The sequence below is a fragment of the Mesocricetus auratus genome, unplaced genomic scaffold, assembly GCF_017639785.1.
Source record: "Mesocricetus auratus isolate SY011 unplaced genomic scaffold, BCM_Maur_2.0 Super-Scaffold_100691, whole genome shotgun sequence".
NCBI classification, from domain to species: domain Eukaryota; kingdom Metazoa; phylum Chordata; class Mammalia; order Rodentia; family Cricetidae; genus Mesocricetus; species Mesocricetus auratus.
In genome coordinates this window covers 52,067,363-52,085,333 of record NW_024429267.1, presented here as the reverse complement: position 1 = coordinate 52,085,333, position 17,971 = coordinate 52,067,363, and the positions used below count along the sequence as shown (strand labels likewise).

Genomic DNA, 17,971 nt, shown 5'->3' with positions numbered 1-17,971 from the left:
GTATTTATACAGGATGCTGATTCTTTTATTTTTTTTTTTCTTCCCCTAAATCTGTTCTCTTTTTTTGGTGTTGGGCATCATCTGGCAAAACTAGGCCAGTCCAGAATGGCTGGAGTAACTCTAAATGTTTGGTAGGATTCATCTAAGAGGCCATCTGGTCCTGGCATTTTTTTGGTTGGGAGATTTTAAGTGGCTGATCCAATTTCCTTACTACTTATAGGTCTATTCTAATCTCTTAGTTCATGATTCATTCCTAGTAGGATGTGTTTCTAGGAATTTGTTATTTCCATTCAGCCATATATATGGTTCTTCCCAGGGCTACTGTTTAGATATGAAGTCTCAATTGTGTTGCTTGGGTTGACCCTAAATATGGTATGCATAATCATTTGCTTCCATACAATTGACAGTTAGCAGCCCCTAAGTGATGCTGTCCTGGGACTTTTCAATGTACTTAAGACCGTGTTGGGCACTGAAGACATGGCTCAGTGCAAAAACTGGTGGTACTCAATTGCAAGCATCCACATCTAGATGCTTGCTCATAATCACTTGTAACTCTGGCTCCCAGGGATCCGACACCCTCTTCTGGCCTCTGCAGGCATTACACTAACATGCGTACACATAATACACATTTTTAATATCGCTATTGTTCTTAGTAGTACCTCCTAAACAAGAAAATTTGGGGTTGCTTTTAAATCCCTAAAAATAGCACACACCAGACACAAGAGTATTTAATGGAAATATATTTGTCTAATATCTACAAAGTGTCAACAGTTGGTCTTAAGAAAGCAGACAAAAGGCACAAAATTAGTATTACTACAGAAAAGCCTTCATGCTACTGGATTTTATAAATATCATTGGAGTGGCATGGTAAAAAATAAATAGAGCACTCACTCAACAAAAATCAAATGAGACTTTCCTCTTCTCCATTTTGTTTGGTTCTGTGTTTGATCTCCTGTGTGAAGGCTGGAACTGTGGGAACTCATGTGTCCTAGTTACAGTGACTTTATTTTTTTTCCTTAATTTTGACCCAAAATGCAAGACTATTTGTTCTCTTTCCCCAACTAGATATGAGGCAGTGGTGGTCCGTGTAATGTACGCATGCGTGTATCGAACTTCCAGAGCCCTTTGTCATGACTATGGGATCTGTTTTCTGCAGTGCAGAACATAGAGGCTCAGGCTTTGGGTATGAGAAGTGTCAGAAAGATGGGCTAAAACTACCTGGTGGGCCTGGCTCCGAATCCTCTAGAGAGCCTCTCACTTGTAGAAGGCTTCCACATCAGCCACCAGTGGCTTCCTGTCCCCTGCTAACAGGAAGGCCCACTTCTTCCTTGGGTGTGGACTTGGATCATAACAATCGTCAGCTAAGGATGGACACCCCCCCTTCTGCCAGGAGTGAGCCCGCTTTCAGACAGCGACTGCAGCTGGCCGTGCCACTGCAGCCTGCATTGTGACAGGAGTTGGGCGAGTGGCAAAGACCTTCATATGTGCAAAAACTACCTTGGCAAAGTGAAAAATAGAAAACATCCAACCTCGTGAATAAAAAGGAACTCAAGATTACCCAGGTCAGCCTTGGCGGGTGCAGTTGTGTGCACAGGCCTCAGCTGGCTCTTGAATAAATCCTCAGGCAGAATTTGGGGTGCATGTTTCACAGTATCTAACCCCGCAGCTGTCTGACTTGAGTGCTAACAAGGGGTTCAGCAAATGCCAACAGGATCTTGATAGTACTGTACCACTTTAATTCCTACAAAACCAGGCCTATTGAGGGCAGCACTGCACCTCCACCCATCAGTGTGTCTTCCAGAGGGGGTTGAAGTACACCCAGCCATCACCCTGCAAGAGAAGGAGGAGGCTTGACAGGAGGACCTCACAGCAGGGAATTGAGAAGCAAGGACACCTCCCACCCAGCCAGCCCAACACATGGAGACCACTCAGCACTGGCCAAGACCTGATCCCAACAACTCACACCCAAGCCCATCTTCCTCAACCCTGACACTTTCCGAGCTTATCTGAGGATAGCTCAGCTAAGCTAAGAATATGCATTTGCAGCTGGGTGGTGGTGGTGCACGCCTTTAATCCCAGCACTTGGGAGGCAGAGGCAGGAGGATCTCAGTGAGTTTGAGACCAGCCTGATCTACAGAGCGAGTTCCAGGACAGCCAGGGCTATAGAGATAAACCCATTCTCAAAAAAACAAAAAAAAAGCATTTGCAAAGAAGTCCCATGGAACAACCAAAATAAAAGGGGCATCTTGACAGCTTCTACCAAGATAACTTGGCAAAAAAGAATTCCAAGATGGTGGAAGCCAGAAGAGAGGCAGGCTGGACAAATCCACAGCAGAGAGGAAAGGGCATGCCCACAGACCTGGGATGTGAAGATCTGCCCACCCAATGAGGCTTTTTTGGCAGGTGTATGTCACAATGCATCCAAAGACAGGCAACACCCTTCAGCCACCAGGTGAGGAAAAACTCAAAATGATGGCATCTGTAAGTGGTTGACCACCCTGGTTGTCAGGGTGATATGTGTCTCCAGGCCTCCTGTTTCAGACATGTTGGCTTTTATCAAGTCCCAGGGATAGAACTTCAAGAACAGACTTCCACTGCTTCAAAGTATTTCTGCCACTTGAGTGAGGCCCCCACACAGGAGAGTCTTCAAGAGAGTCTCCCAAGTACTGTTAAGTCTGAAGTTCCAGCCGCCAGCTACAGCCTCCGCTTCAGCCTCCCCCAGGCCAAAAGAGCTGCCCTAACTCAGCACCCCACAGCCAGACACCACAGTCTGTCCTCATAGCAGGAGTTAGAGATTAGGGGCACCTGACCCACTGGTCTATTCTGGTTGGCTCTTGGAATTTAAATTTGTATAACTTTATATAACCCCTTAGCATCATGTGAATAGAATCTTCATAAGAACTCAGTCTGAGAGATAGCCTTCCCAGTACTCACTAGCCTGCTTCTCCAAGCCACCACGCCGGCTACACAGCTGAGGATGACCTTGAACCTCTGGTGCCTCTGCCTGCACTGCCACACCCAGAGATGCCAGGGAAGCAGCCTACAAACTGAGCTACATCCCCAGCTTCCCACCCCAGTTACTTCCTAACCACCCAGGGAGGGGTGGTCTGCTGGGCAGCTTGTAGCCCTGTCTATGCAGAATCATCTTGGTTATGCTAATTGCTGTGTGATGCGGGTGTAAACGCATGCTCCGACTTTTACTGCAGACGTGACTAAGCTGCTTCAAGTGCCTGCCACCTGTCCTTGTCCACAGCGATGACTGACCTGGGCCTGTGAGAGCCACGTAGCCCTTTCTCCTCTTAGTTGCTTTTGTCATGGTATTTTATCACAGCCCCAGGAGACAAAACTAAGGTTGACCTCAAACAGAGACACAGTACGTTGCCTGCTACCCAGTGGGGTGGGGATAGGGGCACTACTTAGGCTGAGGGCTCTATTGAGGTCTAAGTATGTCCCTTCCATGTGACCCACAGAGATCACACTCTGACAGTACTCAATGGGAGAGGCTTAAAGGTCACCCAGCTGTGGAGGGGGAGTGAGGAGACCTCCTGGCTAGGTGGGAATAGAGGTAGAGCAAATCCACAGTGCCCCCGTCCTTGGCCTGGCTGCCCAGAAGGGTTCTCAGTGGAGGAACACTGCAGGGGAAGTGTCAGCTGCCCACTTCAAGACAGCGTGAGGTCCCAAGACCTTTCTGGGGAAATGCTAACCTACAGTCCAAGCCTGAGCCACACTGTCCCTGCTCCACCCAACTGTCCAGGCAATAAAGGCTGAGGTGCCCTTGCTCAGGGCAAGGTTACCTCCGGGATGAAGTACTTGGGCCGCCAAGGTGTGTGAAGGGTCTCCCGTTTCCGTTCCTCCATCCTTTGCTTCTCCTCCAGGCGCCGCTTCTGCTCTGTGGCTGCATCGATGTCCCCAAGCCGCAGGTAGTGGGTGACTTCCTGCCAGAGGTTCCTAGAAAGACAAGTAATAAAGGAAACCATCGTGTGAAGTCAGCTATTGGGAGGACAGTGGCCAGGCAGGGAAGGGTGTCTAGGCAGCAATCTGTACAAATCCAAAGTGTCCTGAAACACGAGCCAGGGGTGGACCCGGGGCTCCTCGGTTACACGTCTGCTCCTCTATACTACCCATCCTCAGGCTCTGAGCCAACTAGAAAGGGCAGACAGTGCGGCCATCCCGCCAGGGACAGCAGGCGTGCAGAACTCTTACCGGGCCCCCATCTAAACATTTTAGAGAAACTCACTTAACCCTCATGACGCAATGACACAGGTGGCTGTATAAAATTAGCAGCTGCATTTTGCAGAGAAAACGAACCTCACTAAGAAAAGCCCTGAATGGCAAGCTAGGGGAAAATGGGGGGACGAGGTACCTCAGAGTGGGGAGGGGTGGGACGAAGAGGTTGCCAGGGTAGCACAGGATGTGGCAAGAGTAGCATTTCCAGACCTGCCTCTGCTCAGACCACATTCTGGTCATCGGGCACAGATGGGCAGTATCTTCAGGTCACTACTGGGGTAGTCTGCCCAGGGAAATGGCTGGCACCACAGAGAGCTGAGACAGCCAGAAAGGTTATGCTAAATGTCCCTCGGGACCGAGCAGGGACAGGGACAGGGCATAGAGCAGCCACTCCACACCTCGAGTGGATTCACACTTTGTTACTGTGTTACTAGCTGGTTTCTAAGCTTGGTTCCTGCCTCGGCCTCCTGGGTGTTAGGTTACAGGCAGACATGTGCCACCATGCCCAGCACTGTGTCTAAATCCATACACGGGGAGAACAAAGGGCAGCAACCCCTCTCGAACCCTGGCACTAGGTTCCTTCCCTGCTCTCTGCAGGGTTCCCAGAGGCAGCGGGGCCTGGTGGGGCTGCCTCCTTACCACAGCCTGTGCTCTTCCTGCTGCCACTGCCCAACGGTCAGGGGTGGGAGACGCAAGGAGTCCGTGACGCCCCATCAGAACAGGGAAGCACGCATGTGCTGCTCACTGCTGTGAATGAGCACGGCTGGCTTTCAAACTAGTACCCAGGAAGAGGGAACTGCTCCTGCAGCCTGGCAAAGCCTTCCACAGCATCTCCTCTCAGCCCCAGCTGGTGAACAGCAGGCTTAGACAAACAGTGCCCATGAAGGGTCAGATAGATCTTAATGGGTCTTGGTTGCAGCAGGAAGGTAGTCACAAACAGCCTGTCAACTATGGATTGCTATGAATGAGCATGGCTGGTTGTCAATAAAACTTTAATTTAAAAAGGCGGGGGGGGGGAGCAGCAAGATGATGACTCAGTGCTTGAGGACACTGGCACCAAGCCTGATAACCTAAGTTGAATGCTAAGAGCTCACATGAAGGAAGAAGAGTGATCCTCTGATCTCCACATGTGTACTGTGGCACAAAAATGCCCACACACATGTAAGTGAACATAGGAAAAAAACACCCAAAACTCTTCTTTTGTAAATTAGCCAGGGATCAGTTGGATCCATAGGCCTCATTGACTAAAATATTGAAATATCAAAATAGCTGTATACTTGTCATTTTCAGTGACCATATATTATATTATGAATATACTAATTAAGTGGCTATTTCATAGTTTACTTACCCATTGTTCAAATGCTGGGCAAGTAGGTGGTTTCCCTTTTTCTTGAAATGAAAATAAACTTGTTTAAATCTTTTTTGTATTTAATAATTTTCCATGTCAATGGATAGATTCCCCCAGAAATATCATGCAAGATTAAAGTGAGCACATATATTTAAATCTAATGGTCTGTAACTGCTTCTACCAGGAGCATAGGATGTGTGGAGTTGATTTCCCTACCTGTGCCAGCACTCAATAGTTTAAAAATAATATTGCTAGTCTGTCAGGAAAGAAAGAAAATGTCCACTGATTCCCTAGGTTTTAGTTCCCAGAAACTCTGTGATGAATTTGCAGTCAACCAATGATCTGGCCCTTGGGTTGGCAGGCGGCTCAAGTCTGCCAGACAGTGGATGACAGTTTCCACTTTAACTACAGAACCACCCGACTGACAGTGACAAGGGTCTGGACCCAATGGACCCAACAGGGGAGCTTCAAATAACTATAAAGAAAGCGGACTTCTGGTCCGTTGCCATTAGCTATGCTGCCGAAGTTTCCCCTGGGTCCCTCAGTGAGGGCTGGGGCAGCTGAGCTGCGTAAGCATACCTGGACTCCATGGGCCCCTGCTTCTCCAGAGGTCTGAGCTTCTTAGGGTACACAGGCAGGGCAGTTGTGTCGATGACTTTGGTCTCCCCGTTGCTGTAGGTGAACTCCAAGGTGCCGTTCCACTCCCCATGTGCTTTGCAGACGATGGTGTTGGTTGGGTTGTGCTTCACCTCGGCTGTGACCCTGAAGTAACGAGTCAAAAGGGAACTCTGCTTCAGACGCGTTTAACAGCGGCTGGGAAGGAGGAGTGGTTTTGCAGCTTGGCTCAAAGACTGGGTCTTAAAAGAAGACATAGCGCTCTTGATGAGGACAAGGAAAGGACGTGGAACAGCTGTGGTGTGGGCGTGGGTAACCCTGGCGCTCAGGGAACGGGCGGGGGAGTGTAGGCAAACCTGAGGCGAGAAAGGGGAAGGAAGAAAATGGGCACACACAAAACCCACATCAGGTCTGAAAACGGGTCAGCAGGGACGGTGGTCAGAGCCCACTTCTGTTCCGATGGACTCTCAAAGCAGCTAATATACAGCACCGTGTGCCGCGACGGTAGAGCAACGGCAAAGCCGAAATACACTCTCCTCCCCAAAGAGCATCCCCCAGTGCTACATTCTTACCACAGAAGGAGCAGGAAGAACTTTCCCATCCTTCAGTAAGGCCTTTGGTTCTATGCCAGGCATCAAGGTGCATGCCTGCAATCCCAGCATTTGGGGCAGGGCCAGGAGGACTACAAATTTAAGGCCAGTGGCAACTTACCTCAAAAACAAAATAAGTTCGGTCACAAGGTAAGTTCTGTGTGGGGGTGAGCCTGGCCTGCTCACACTTCCCAGAGTCCACACGTCTACCCAGCACCCACACCTTCCTGATGAATGCCAAACCAAACCTGGTTTCGTGACACCAGCTCCCGGCAGTCCCTGTGGAGCACTGCTGAGGATGGCTCACCAGGTACAGGTGCTAGCCGTGCTAGTCTGGCAACCTGGATCAGGTCCCCAGAACCCACACAGAGGTGGAAGGTGAGAGCCAACTCCACCAAGTTGTCCTCTGACCTCCACATGAACACCACGACACACACACACACACACACACACACACACACACACACACACACACATGCATACACACAATGATAATAAAAGGCCCTAGACGCCGCCAGGGCTCTGTGTCTAGGTGGGGGAAAATGCCTCTGGAACCAAGTCCTTGGGACCCAGTGGCCCAGCTTGTACTGTTTCCAGTTTGCTTTTTTCTGTTTTATTATTTTAACTACATGTCTTGGGGAGCAGTGTGTACATGCGGGGTGTGAATGTCTGTGGAGGTCAGGGGCATCAGATTGCTTGAAGCTGCAGTTATAGGTGGTGGTGAGCCATCCAGTGTGGATGCTGGGAACTGAACTCAGGTCCTCTGCAGGAATAGTACGTGTTCTTAACCTCTGAGCTATCCCTGGCCCAAGTGTCCAGTTTTCCAGTGCAGGCTTGGAAGCCACCTCTCTTGGCCTGAGAGCCATTCAGGTTCCTAGTGGACAAGGCTACTGGTGCAAAGTATGAGGCCAAGGCTGCGCAATGGGCCCTCCCTCCGCGGGGAACACGCAGCTGCATGCTTTTGATGACGCGTCCATTGTCTTTCAGCTGCCAGCGTGACAAATGCTGAGGTGTCTGCGTGTCCCCAAGCTACTTCAGCAGAGCCCAAGCAGCAGCATCTTGGGGATTTGAGGTCTGCACACTGGCATGCTTGCTCCAGTCAGGGTGTTAGAACAAATCCTCCAATGGTGACCTCTCCTTCAGTTCAAGGCTTGGTTTCCCAGCTTCTGATGACAGACACAGTCTGTGGCTTGGATGCCCAGGACTCCAGGAGCTGAGGCATAGATACCACCACAATGCCTGAGCCTGTAGAGCATTTCACTATAAAGTGAGGGGCTGAAAGGCCGGTTGTCCTCTAGGTGTCTTCTACATTACCACAGACTGCCCATAAACTATGAGTAGGGACAGCCCCAACGCCTACCCTAAGAAGAGGGAGGAAGGAGGTGCCTTTCAAACAATAACTGTTCACTCTATCTTGACGGTTGAACCATCTACTGAAATGCCATCTTTTTTTAGGGTAGAGAGTGCTGGGGGTTTGAACCCAGATCTCTGAGCATGTCAGGCAAACAATCAACCAGTGCGGTTCACCCTCAGCCCTGGGCTTTTGAAGACAGGGTCTCACTGTGTTATGCAAACTAGTCTGGGGTTTGCTGCGCAGCCCAGCTGGATTGGAACTTAAGATTCTCTTGGTCCTGCCTCCAGAGGACTGGATTTATAGGTAAGTGGCATTATGCTGGCTAGAACTCAATCTATTTTTTTAATAACAAGATCATCTCAAGCTAGCCTCACTAAGTATCCAAGGATAACCTTGAACTTCTGATTCTTCTGCTTTTGCCTCCCTAATGTTGGGCTTACAGGTGCGCCCACCACACCTAGTTTTTTCTAAAAGGGTGAGGGGACTCAGGCACAAAGAGAAACACAGCCAGAGTCCTGGCCACTTCCTACCTGTGGACCTTCCCGCCGTAGAAGGGCTTTGTGTGGAATGTCACGGTGGCAGAGTACCCGGTCTTGGCACAACTGATGTTGACCTTCCCTCCAAGCTCCACCCATGGGACAGTGAGGATAGAGCGGGCGTAGGCACTAGGCAGCGTGAAGACATATTCTTCCCCATGGTCCAGGAGCCGAAGCACACCTCCAGGAGAGACAGAGAGTCAGGCCAGCAAGAACGGGCAGAGAGTAAGAAAGACAGGAACACTCAGACCCAAGATGGTCCCGCCACGAATTCAATGCCTCCCACCTCAACAGAGCTCTGTGTTCTGCTGTCTGCACCATGCAGAGCTCTGGAAAACACCACAAGCAAGGTAGATCTGCTCTTTGTCACTGAGCAAAGACACCATTCGTGACTATGATCAAGGCAGTAGGGGAGAGTTGACCAGTGCCAAGGAGGTCCCTATCAGGACATACTAACCTAGAAAAGGAAGATGCCTCAAGGAAGGGGCATTTGAGCTAGGTGCACAGACCCACATACGCAATCCCCTGTGGTGACAAAACCAACGAAAGGGCCTGTGTGAGGGGAGAGGTGGTGTGCAGGAGTGTGGAGCAGAGCAACAAGGAAGGGAAAGGCTTGTTTGAGGGCTGCTGGAGTGTGCAGGGACCCCATGAACAAGCACCCGGCCCTAAATATATCCCCCTGCTCCCCGTCAGTACTGAGACAAGGGCACCCACCATCAAGGGTACCATGAGCCTATGCAGATGACAGCTCTGTCCTTTAACTGAACATACATGACCAGAAGTTGTTTGTGATGTTCCCTCCCAAGGCTCCTGGCTCCCCAAGAGGACTGAGTGCTCCCTGGTCACCAGTCTCCTGAGAGCTTTGTATGGTGCCCTTCAGGCCTCGCTACGTCTCACAGGACAGTGGGGATGATGTAAGCAGGGGGACAACTAATGCTGCGGACAGAGCCCGGGGGCACTGCCGGTCCTGATCTCTCTCCAGAAACAAAGATCTAGAGGGAGGGAGAAGGAAGAATGAACATGCACATGGGGGGGTAGATGGGACACGGGTCTGCAGTGCGACACGGGTCTGCAGTGCGGGGAGAGTGACATCAGGGTACCCTGCATCTCCAGGAGTTACAGTGCACACGGCACACTACAGGCTCTCAACTAAAGCCTTGAGGGGCTGAGCTCCCGCCCATGGACCAAGTGTCTGCCTCTGTGGACACACGGGGCCATACCAGTCTAGACCAGCAGGCTTGGAGCGAGGCTCACCCACGGGGTCTGTGCAGGAATGGAAACAGCGAGGATGGCTCTTTCAGATAAGTTTAGGGTTTTGATGGGATACATATACTTAGGATATAAGTAGATTATAATTTGCTTATCATCTTCTATGTATACATGCTGTATATGTTTGAGTTTTGTGTCAAGTCTAAATCTTTTATTTAGACTAAAAGGGGAATTGTAGGGGAGATGTCATGTACCTGAGGTACTGGCCACGTCCATTTGGGGCGTGGACAGAGGGACGTGGAAAAGGCAAGAAATATAAGGGGGAAAAGGAAGAAAAAGCTCTTTCATAGATTACGGTCGTGGTCAGAGATCGGAGCGCACTAACCCCGGTTCTTGGCATCTCAGGAAATGATTGCTCTCTCTAAATAAATTGCAAATCATTATTTAGCCCAGGCTGGCCTTGAACTTGCAGTGATCCTCCTGTGTCCCCGCCCCCAATATTAGTTGCGTGAATCTGTTCCATCTTCACGCCAGCATGCGTCTACGGCTCTCTTTTGACAGGGACATGGTGTGACAGTTCTCTCAGGCTCCCTCTGTGACTTCCCTGCCTGCCCTGATGGACTGTCACCGGGCACTGAGCCGAACCAACTTTCTCCCTTAAGTCGCTTCCGTATTTTACTACAGCAACAGTAAAGGAAACTAGGACGATACTCCCCCTTCCAGGTGGGCAGCGTGTCTCCCCGACACCTCAACCTTCCCACGATGTCTGAGGCAGTACTAATTCAGGGCTAAAGCTGCCTGTCCTTAACCAGGACATCTGGATACTCACCTGCTTGATGGAGCCCACACCAAGGGCAGTGTCAGTCACCTGTAGGATGGATGGATGGATGGATGGATGGATGGATGGATGGAGAAAGCCTTTCTAGAGCCCATTATCAACACGCAGGAAAACAGGCCCGTGACCTGTGAAACAGGCAGCACCCTGGGGGTGGGGGCTTCTCTATAAAATACCTGTATTTCATCCACAAAGAGCTGATTATACTGCGTGTAGTGGTGCAGTCCCAGCACTTGGGAGGCAGACGCAGGAGGATCACTGCAAGTTCAAGGCCAGCCTGGACTAAATAATGAGTTGCAAGACTACAGAAAGAACCTCTGTTTTAAAAAGCAACAAAACAGCTAAAGAACTTATTCTGTAGGGAATTTAGAATAAGTAATAAAATCAAATAGAATAACCCAAATACCAACTTTTTTCTAATTTTATTTACATATCATGTGTGCATATATGTATGGAGCTGGATGAGTGGGTGGGGGATGGGAGATACGAATAGGTTCTCTCCTTCCACCATGTGGGTCTTGGAGATTAAACTCAGGGTTTCAGGCTAGTGAGTGCCTCTACCTACTGAGTCATCTTGCTGGTCCCAATTTTTGTTTTTCAATGAAGATACATTGAACTGTTCCTGTTTCTAACTGAAGACCCAAGGACACAGTCACTGCAAACTTAAACCTCCCTCGGGGCCTCACGGAGTCTGTCTCTGAGCTTTCCACTAGGCCATATTGATGTGAGGTCCTGCCCTGTGGCTTTGACCCAGCAACGCTGCCCAGGTTGGCACTCTGGCCTGCATCTGAGGAGAAGGCTTCGCTCAGGAAATGGAGTCTGACTGAGGGCAGAAGAGAGAGGACAGGCCCATAAGGAAATGCCTGACCTCACATCTTCCGGCCTCAGCAGCCTTGGCTATGCCCTTGGAAGGTCTTGAAGGCCCCTAGGCCAGGTACCATTCTTTCCCTGCTTAGTCACCCCCACGCATGTTCTGAATCTGTGAGCTTGGGAACTTTCAAGTATCTCAGGTTCTGATCACCCATGGGGAGCAGAAGGTTGTAAACTCAAGGAGTCCCCAGAAAGGGAGACCACACAGGCTGCTCCCTAGCACACCCACAAATAGCACCTTCTGTATGGCCATATTTCCTCTCTCTCTCCTCAGGTCCTACCGGAAGGGGTTCCCTTGGATCTGCACTCAGCCACAAAGGCCATCCAGGTCACCAGTGACCTCCAGGTCCAGACACCAGCAGTCTTATCTTCGTAGAGTTGCCCAGCATGGCCTGCTTCAGCTACCTACTCCTCCCATGGATACTGTAACGGGTGGTTTTGTGAGTCAACTTGACACAAGCTAGAGTCATCAGAAGGAGCCTCAGCTGAGGAACTGCCTCCATGAGATCCAGCTGTGAGGCATTTTCTCACTTAATGACCAATAGGAGAGGGCCCAGCCATGCTGTTACTGAGTTCTGTAAGAACCTGGGCTAAGAAAGTCAATAAGCAGCTCCCCTCTAGGGCCTCTGCATCAGCTCCTGCCTCCAGGATCCTACCCTGTTTGAGTTCCTGTCCTGACTTCCTTCAGCGATGAACAGTGATGCTTAAGCATAAGTTTAACCTCTTCCTCTCCATCTTGCTTTTTGGTCATGTTGTTTTCATCACAGTAGCGGAACTCTAAGACAGATACCCTTTTGTGGATCCTCTCTGGCTCTGCTAAAGCCTCCATACCTCTCTCTGTGGGAGGACAAGAGGGGCCAGGTTCATAAAGCAAGCTTCTTGGCCTTCAGGACTTTAAATGGCATAAGCTCATAAGCTTATCTTGGCCAGGGAGTCTCCTGACAGAGTGTCCAGCTCTCCACAGGAGCACCACACTCAACCAATGGTAAGCCAGCAGCACCACACTCAAGCAATGGTGGGCTAGGAGCACCACACCCAACCAATGGTGGGCTAGGAGCACCACACTCAAGCAATGGTGAGCCTACATTCCTCATCTACAGGAAGACCACACTCAACCCATGGTGGGCCAGCAGCACCAGCAGCACCACACTCAAGCAATGGTGAGCCTACATTCCTCCTCTATACTCTCTCCACTCAGTTTGTAGCTACACACCCTTCCAGTTGCTCATAGCAAAAATCTCAATGAGAGCCAGCAAGGTGACTCAGCAGACAAAGGTGCCTGATGACAACAAGATAATATGAGTTCAACCCATGGGTCCTACATGACTGGAAAATGGACTCCTGAACACTATTCTCTGACTTTCATATGCTCACTACTGTGCCATGCAAGTATGCATACATGTACACACACAGATATATATATATATATACTTAGTTTTTAATCACTACCTCAGTAGAGAACCAGGTGTGCTGGCTAAAGCTTATAATCCTTGTATTTGGGAAGTTGAGGCATGAGAACTACAGAAAATTCAAGGCCAGCCTGGCATTCAGAGTGAGGATCAGGCCAGTCAATACTACAAAGGAAAACCCTCTCTCCGAAAACAGACACCTCTCACAAAAATGTAAATTGCAAAGAAAACCCACCTCAGCGACCCTCTCACACCCACAACTGGACTGTTGCGGTTTAGACTTTAATGGTTCCCTAACAATTCATGGCTGATGACCAGAGTTCAATCCCCGGGATCCACATTGTGGATAGAGAACTGATTACTGACAGTTTGTCATCTGTTCCTCACATGTGCATTATACACATACACACAGTTAATTACATATAATTATAAAAACTTAAAAAGTTGAATAGCAACAAACCATGCAAAGGTCTATGCATAAATGGCCTAGAATTAGATTTGTAGACTAGGCTAGTCTCAAACTCATCTACCTGATTCTGGCTCCCGAGTGCTGAAACTAAAGGCATGTGACTCAAAAGGAGTTAAATAAGCACTAATGTAGACAACACAACTTCACGGGTCTTGTTGGGTTTCTTCGCTCAAAGAACAAACCATTCACAGCTCTTCCCCAGGAGAAGGTGCTGTCCATCCACCAGTGAATGATCAGCCCGTTCTCACTGCAGCATCCCCAGAACAGAGCCAGAGACTCGCCTTGAGGGACTGTTTCCTCTTAGCAGCTTTCAGTAGGGCAACTGTTATCCTCATGGTTGGGAGCCAGAACACCGGTGAGGGTAAACACATTTAGGGCCACATACTCAACGTGTGTTCACACATGTAGGGCCATCCACTGACCATCTAAAGAAGAAAGATTCTGGAAGGCAGTGTGAGCAACTGTACTGTGTATGAGCCAGAAGCTGTGACCTGTCTCTTCCATCCATCACCTAAGACCACTGGGAAATCAGCCAAGCTGGCCCAACACCCATCCCTCTTTTCCACCCTCCCACCCACATTTACACATAAAAGGTATGCGCAAAAGCAACCGTTGCTCATCTCAAATGCAAAGGGCACTGGGTAAGACTCCAGTTCCGTGATGGTGGCTTACCTTCACCTATCATGGAGACCCCCACGGACATGCCCATGAACTTGCTTTTGGTCCATACGTGAGTGTTGACACAAAGTCTCTTCTCCTTGCACTCACAGTAGAAGCAGGAGATGGGTGGATGATGGGACACCTGCTCAGCCACAAACCTGAGCTTATAGCTTTTACAAGGGTCGTCGGCCATCGGGTGCTCGAGACAGCTAATGGGAGAGTGGGGAGAAGTCCGCTTTGACTTGACTCTGTCCTTGGGGACCTCCCAGGAGCAGTGAAAGGTCTCGCCGATAATGGGGTTGTAGGGCTTCTTGGCCAGGGTGCCTTTGCGGCCCTCGTGGAAGGCTGTAAGATAATACTCCACAAAGCTAATGACTCTCTCCTCTGGCGTTGCCCCGGCAGTGATGGCCAGCAACAAGTCGGGGTGCGCCATGAAGTCTGCGTACATCTCCAGCAGGGACCGCTTCTCCAGAATGAACGTGGGGAGCACCACCTGCACCAAGGACACAAGGGCAACAGGGACCTGTGAGTGCCTGGTTTGAGGAGGGGCGGCAGCCGCTGCAGGGTCAGCCCCAGAGGCCCAAGCCAGGAGTGAGGCCCAGGGACAACTCAAAGGGGTTAGGAATGATAGTGGTCATCCTGGGTTAGGAATGACAGTGGTCAACCCAGCTTTGTGCACAGGATGGTCCTGAGTGATTTTCTTCTTTTCTGACCTGAGTTAATACAAGAGCACATGCTCACCCATACTGGCTCCTTTCTGTCTGTCTCCTAACACATGTGTAAACTTTGTAAACTCCTTGTGTCTCTGTTAACGTAGGTCCCCCATCCTATCCCTGTCACTGAAAGGAAAACAGCCTGGGAAGGCATTTTATCTTTTTTTAACTTTACATTTCATCTCTTTATTACTGTGGGGGGGGCACACTTGTTATGATGCACATGTGGTGGCCAGAGGACATCTTGCTGGAGTTGATCCTCTCCTTCTGCCACTCGAGACCCAGGGGTTTAGTTCACATGGGCAGGCCTGCCTCAAGCACCTTGACTTACTAAGTCATCTTTTCAGCCCAGGAAGGCTTTTCTTATCCCTCCTCCCCGACATCAATTACAGGACACTCTATGCTTCCCCAAAAAGGGCCACCGTGTCCTGTTGGTCCAGGAGACCAGGCAGACAAGACCTCACCACCAAGAGTGTGACATGGGACAATATTAGAGTGTGTGTGAACCAACACAATCCAGGCAGGGGCCCTCAGCAGAGTCTGGCTGAAGACTTGGTGGCTGAGAATCAAGACTCCAGGAGCACAGTCCCTGCAGGCCAGGATGCTGAGCAGGCTGTCAGCACAGAGCCTAGGACCTTGCCCCTCTCCCAAATATTTTCTGGGAATCACAATTAACTTTAATTTGTAAGTGAGAGTGTCATAACTTCCTACATCCCTGAGATCTCCACATCTTTCCTTGTCAGTTGTAATCCTGCCAGGTCCACCTCAACCCTCCCCACCCCTCCCCCACACTCATTACATTCCTTGCAGCCCTTTGAAAATAACTTCAAAAAAATAAAATAAAAATCACCAAAGTTGAGCTGGTGACAGCTCCGTGGGTTAAGGTATTTGCTGCCAAGCCTGTCGACCTGAGCTCAGTCCCTGGGACACACATGGTAGGTGGTGAAAGCCAACTCCTGAAAGTCATTCCCTGGATTTTCTACATGAATGGTACACACGCTTCCTTGCCTGGCAAAATCAATAAACGTAGCAATTTTTAATCGCAAAGTCCTATCTATGTGGCTACTATGGGAAATGCTGTGACTCTTCTTTGAAAAGCCCACACCCACAATCTTGGTCGTGTTTTACTATCTCCCCAAGAGCATCTCTTTCTGTTAGCCCCCATGGTTAAAATCTATATTAAAATCTCTTTTAATAAACTCCAAATCTGCTCCGTGATGGATGGCTCATCGTCAAATTCCTTTCTGTGAGGAAGTCACAAATGGCTTCATCTGATTTGAGGTCCCTTAAGAGAATAAGGAAGCTTTCCTTAGGTTGCTACAGACAACAGCTTGGCGTCATACCCCACCACCTCTGTCTATGTCTCTGTCTCCATGTCTGTCTGTCTCTATCTCTGTCTGTCTGTCTGTCTCCATGTCTGTCTGTCTCCATGTCTGTCTGTCTGTCTCTGTCTGTCTGTCTCCATGTCTGTCTGTCTCTGTCTGTCTCCATGTCTGTCTGTCTCTATCTCTGTCTGTCTGTCTCCGTGTCTGTCTGTCTCTATCTCTCTGTCTCTCCCCCTACCTTCCACTGCCAGCCTTGTCTTACTCCTGTCCACATGGACTCATGGGTCACAAAACTAGTTGGCCACCATGTTATGCAATAACTGATCTTGATCATCACCCCAGATTACAGATCTGTAACTATGCTCCATGCTAGGCTTCCCTTTAAAGTTTTTTGTTTGTTTTAGTTTTAATTAAGTGTGTGCCCATGTGTACATGAGTGCAGGTATCTGTGGAAGCCAGCAGAGGAGGGTCTCAGATCACCTACACTGGGCATTTTAAGCAGCTGTGAGCCCCTCGGGTGCTGGAAACTGAACTCCGGATGAGGGGTCTGTCCAGACCAGCAAACCTCCTTGCAAGTGATCTGGGTACAAAAGAAAGGATGCCCAGGAGAGAGAGAGCAGGCAGATATGCCCTCAAAGCATAGCGTATTCAGGGGAAATCAGGGAAAGCCAGCCCCACTAGGGAGGCCCGGTTTTGCAGACAGCTCCTAATATTATTTATCTGCCATTAAAAGGCATGTAAAAAGAATCAGCAAGATACAAAATCAAGCAGGGAACACAATCCAAGTCAATCCGCTCAAAGCCTCAGAATGTTAACTTGTCTCTAGACGATGAGGAGCTGATTTGCATTTTTGTAACTTTCTGCTTTCTTCAATCAAATGCAGGGAGAAGAAAACAGTCATCAAATGACAACTGTATGAATCAAGACAGATTTCCTAATTTTCTTTCAGTCACAGTCCAACTAAACTAGGAATCCAGCTGTCCAAGATCTCCCTGGGCTAGGCACGCACTCTTACACACAGCCCTGGGACAGCACCTTCCTCACTGTCTGTGTGGCCCTGGAGGCCAGGGATCTCGGCTGAGCTCTGCGGGGCCAGGCTGTGTCACTCTCCTGCTGAACAAGCAGCCCAGACCACCAAGCAAATGTGCCCGTGTCCCGTCATTTCCTCCCCCTCCCCCGAGTCACTGGGGGCTCCAGAACAGTTAATCTTCATAGTCAATTTGAATTGATTAGGAATCATTCAGGACACATGTCTCTAGGTATGTCTTTGAGGGAGTTTCCAGAAGCATCTAACAGAGGAGGGAAGATCCACGCTACACATTATGTGGCTCCGCTCCACCTGCCCAGGTCCTAGACTAATGAGAGTCCACACTGAGCAACCAGCACTCCTTTCTCTCAGCTTCCTGCAATGTTGCCAGAAGCTGCCATGCTCTCCCCACAAGGATAGGCTGTATCCCTTCAAACTGCGAGCCCAAACTCCCCAAAGTCCTTCCTTGTCAGCTGTGGCCCACAGCAAGGAGGAAACCTCCTTTCTGAGTCTACCCAACTGGCCAAGCAAGGTTTTAGCAGCAGGAACCCCTGGAGGCAAGTCTTGAAAAGGGAAGGGCCAAGCATGTCTCAGAGAGACTGGCTCCCTCCTGTGTCTTTCTCAAGGACACAGGCAGCCACAGAAGTAAGCAAGAGTCAGGCTGAGGGCTCCAGGTCTAACTTCAGTTGAGGACTTTCCAACTCCACCCTATCCTCTCCCTCAGGACTTCTCCACAACGGGCAAGCGATTCCGAGGCTGCGGTGAGAGAAGCAGCTGCTGTATT

General features: G+C 49.6%; 1 protein-coding gene across 4 annotated transcripts in view; it reads right to left on the bottom strand.

The window, feature by feature from the left end:
* Positions 1 to 725: 725 nt before the first annotated feature.
* Positions 726 to 17,971, bottom strand: part of Osbpl10 (oxysterol binding protein like 10) — a 217,297-nt gene continuing 200,051 nt past the window's right edge. For all 4 annotated transcript variants that reach the window (XM_005075036.4, XM_013117090.3, XM_040739702.1 and 1 more), the window contains 5 exons: positions 14,135 to 14,615; positions 8,665 to 8,851; positions 6,155 to 6,337; positions 3,795 to 3,948; positions 726 to 1,830 (listed from right to left, as the gene is read on the bottom strand). In XM_005075036.4, coding sequence (XP_005075093.1) covers positions 1,786 to 1,830; positions 3,795 to 3,948; positions 6,155 to 6,337; positions 8,665 to 8,851; positions 14,135 to 14,615 — 1,050 coding nt within the window. In that variant the 3' untranslated portion in view covers positions 726 to 1,785. The remainder of the gene's footprint in view (positions 1,831 to 3,794; positions 3,949 to 6,154; positions 6,338 to 8,664; positions 8,852 to 14,134; positions 14,616 to 17,971) is intronic.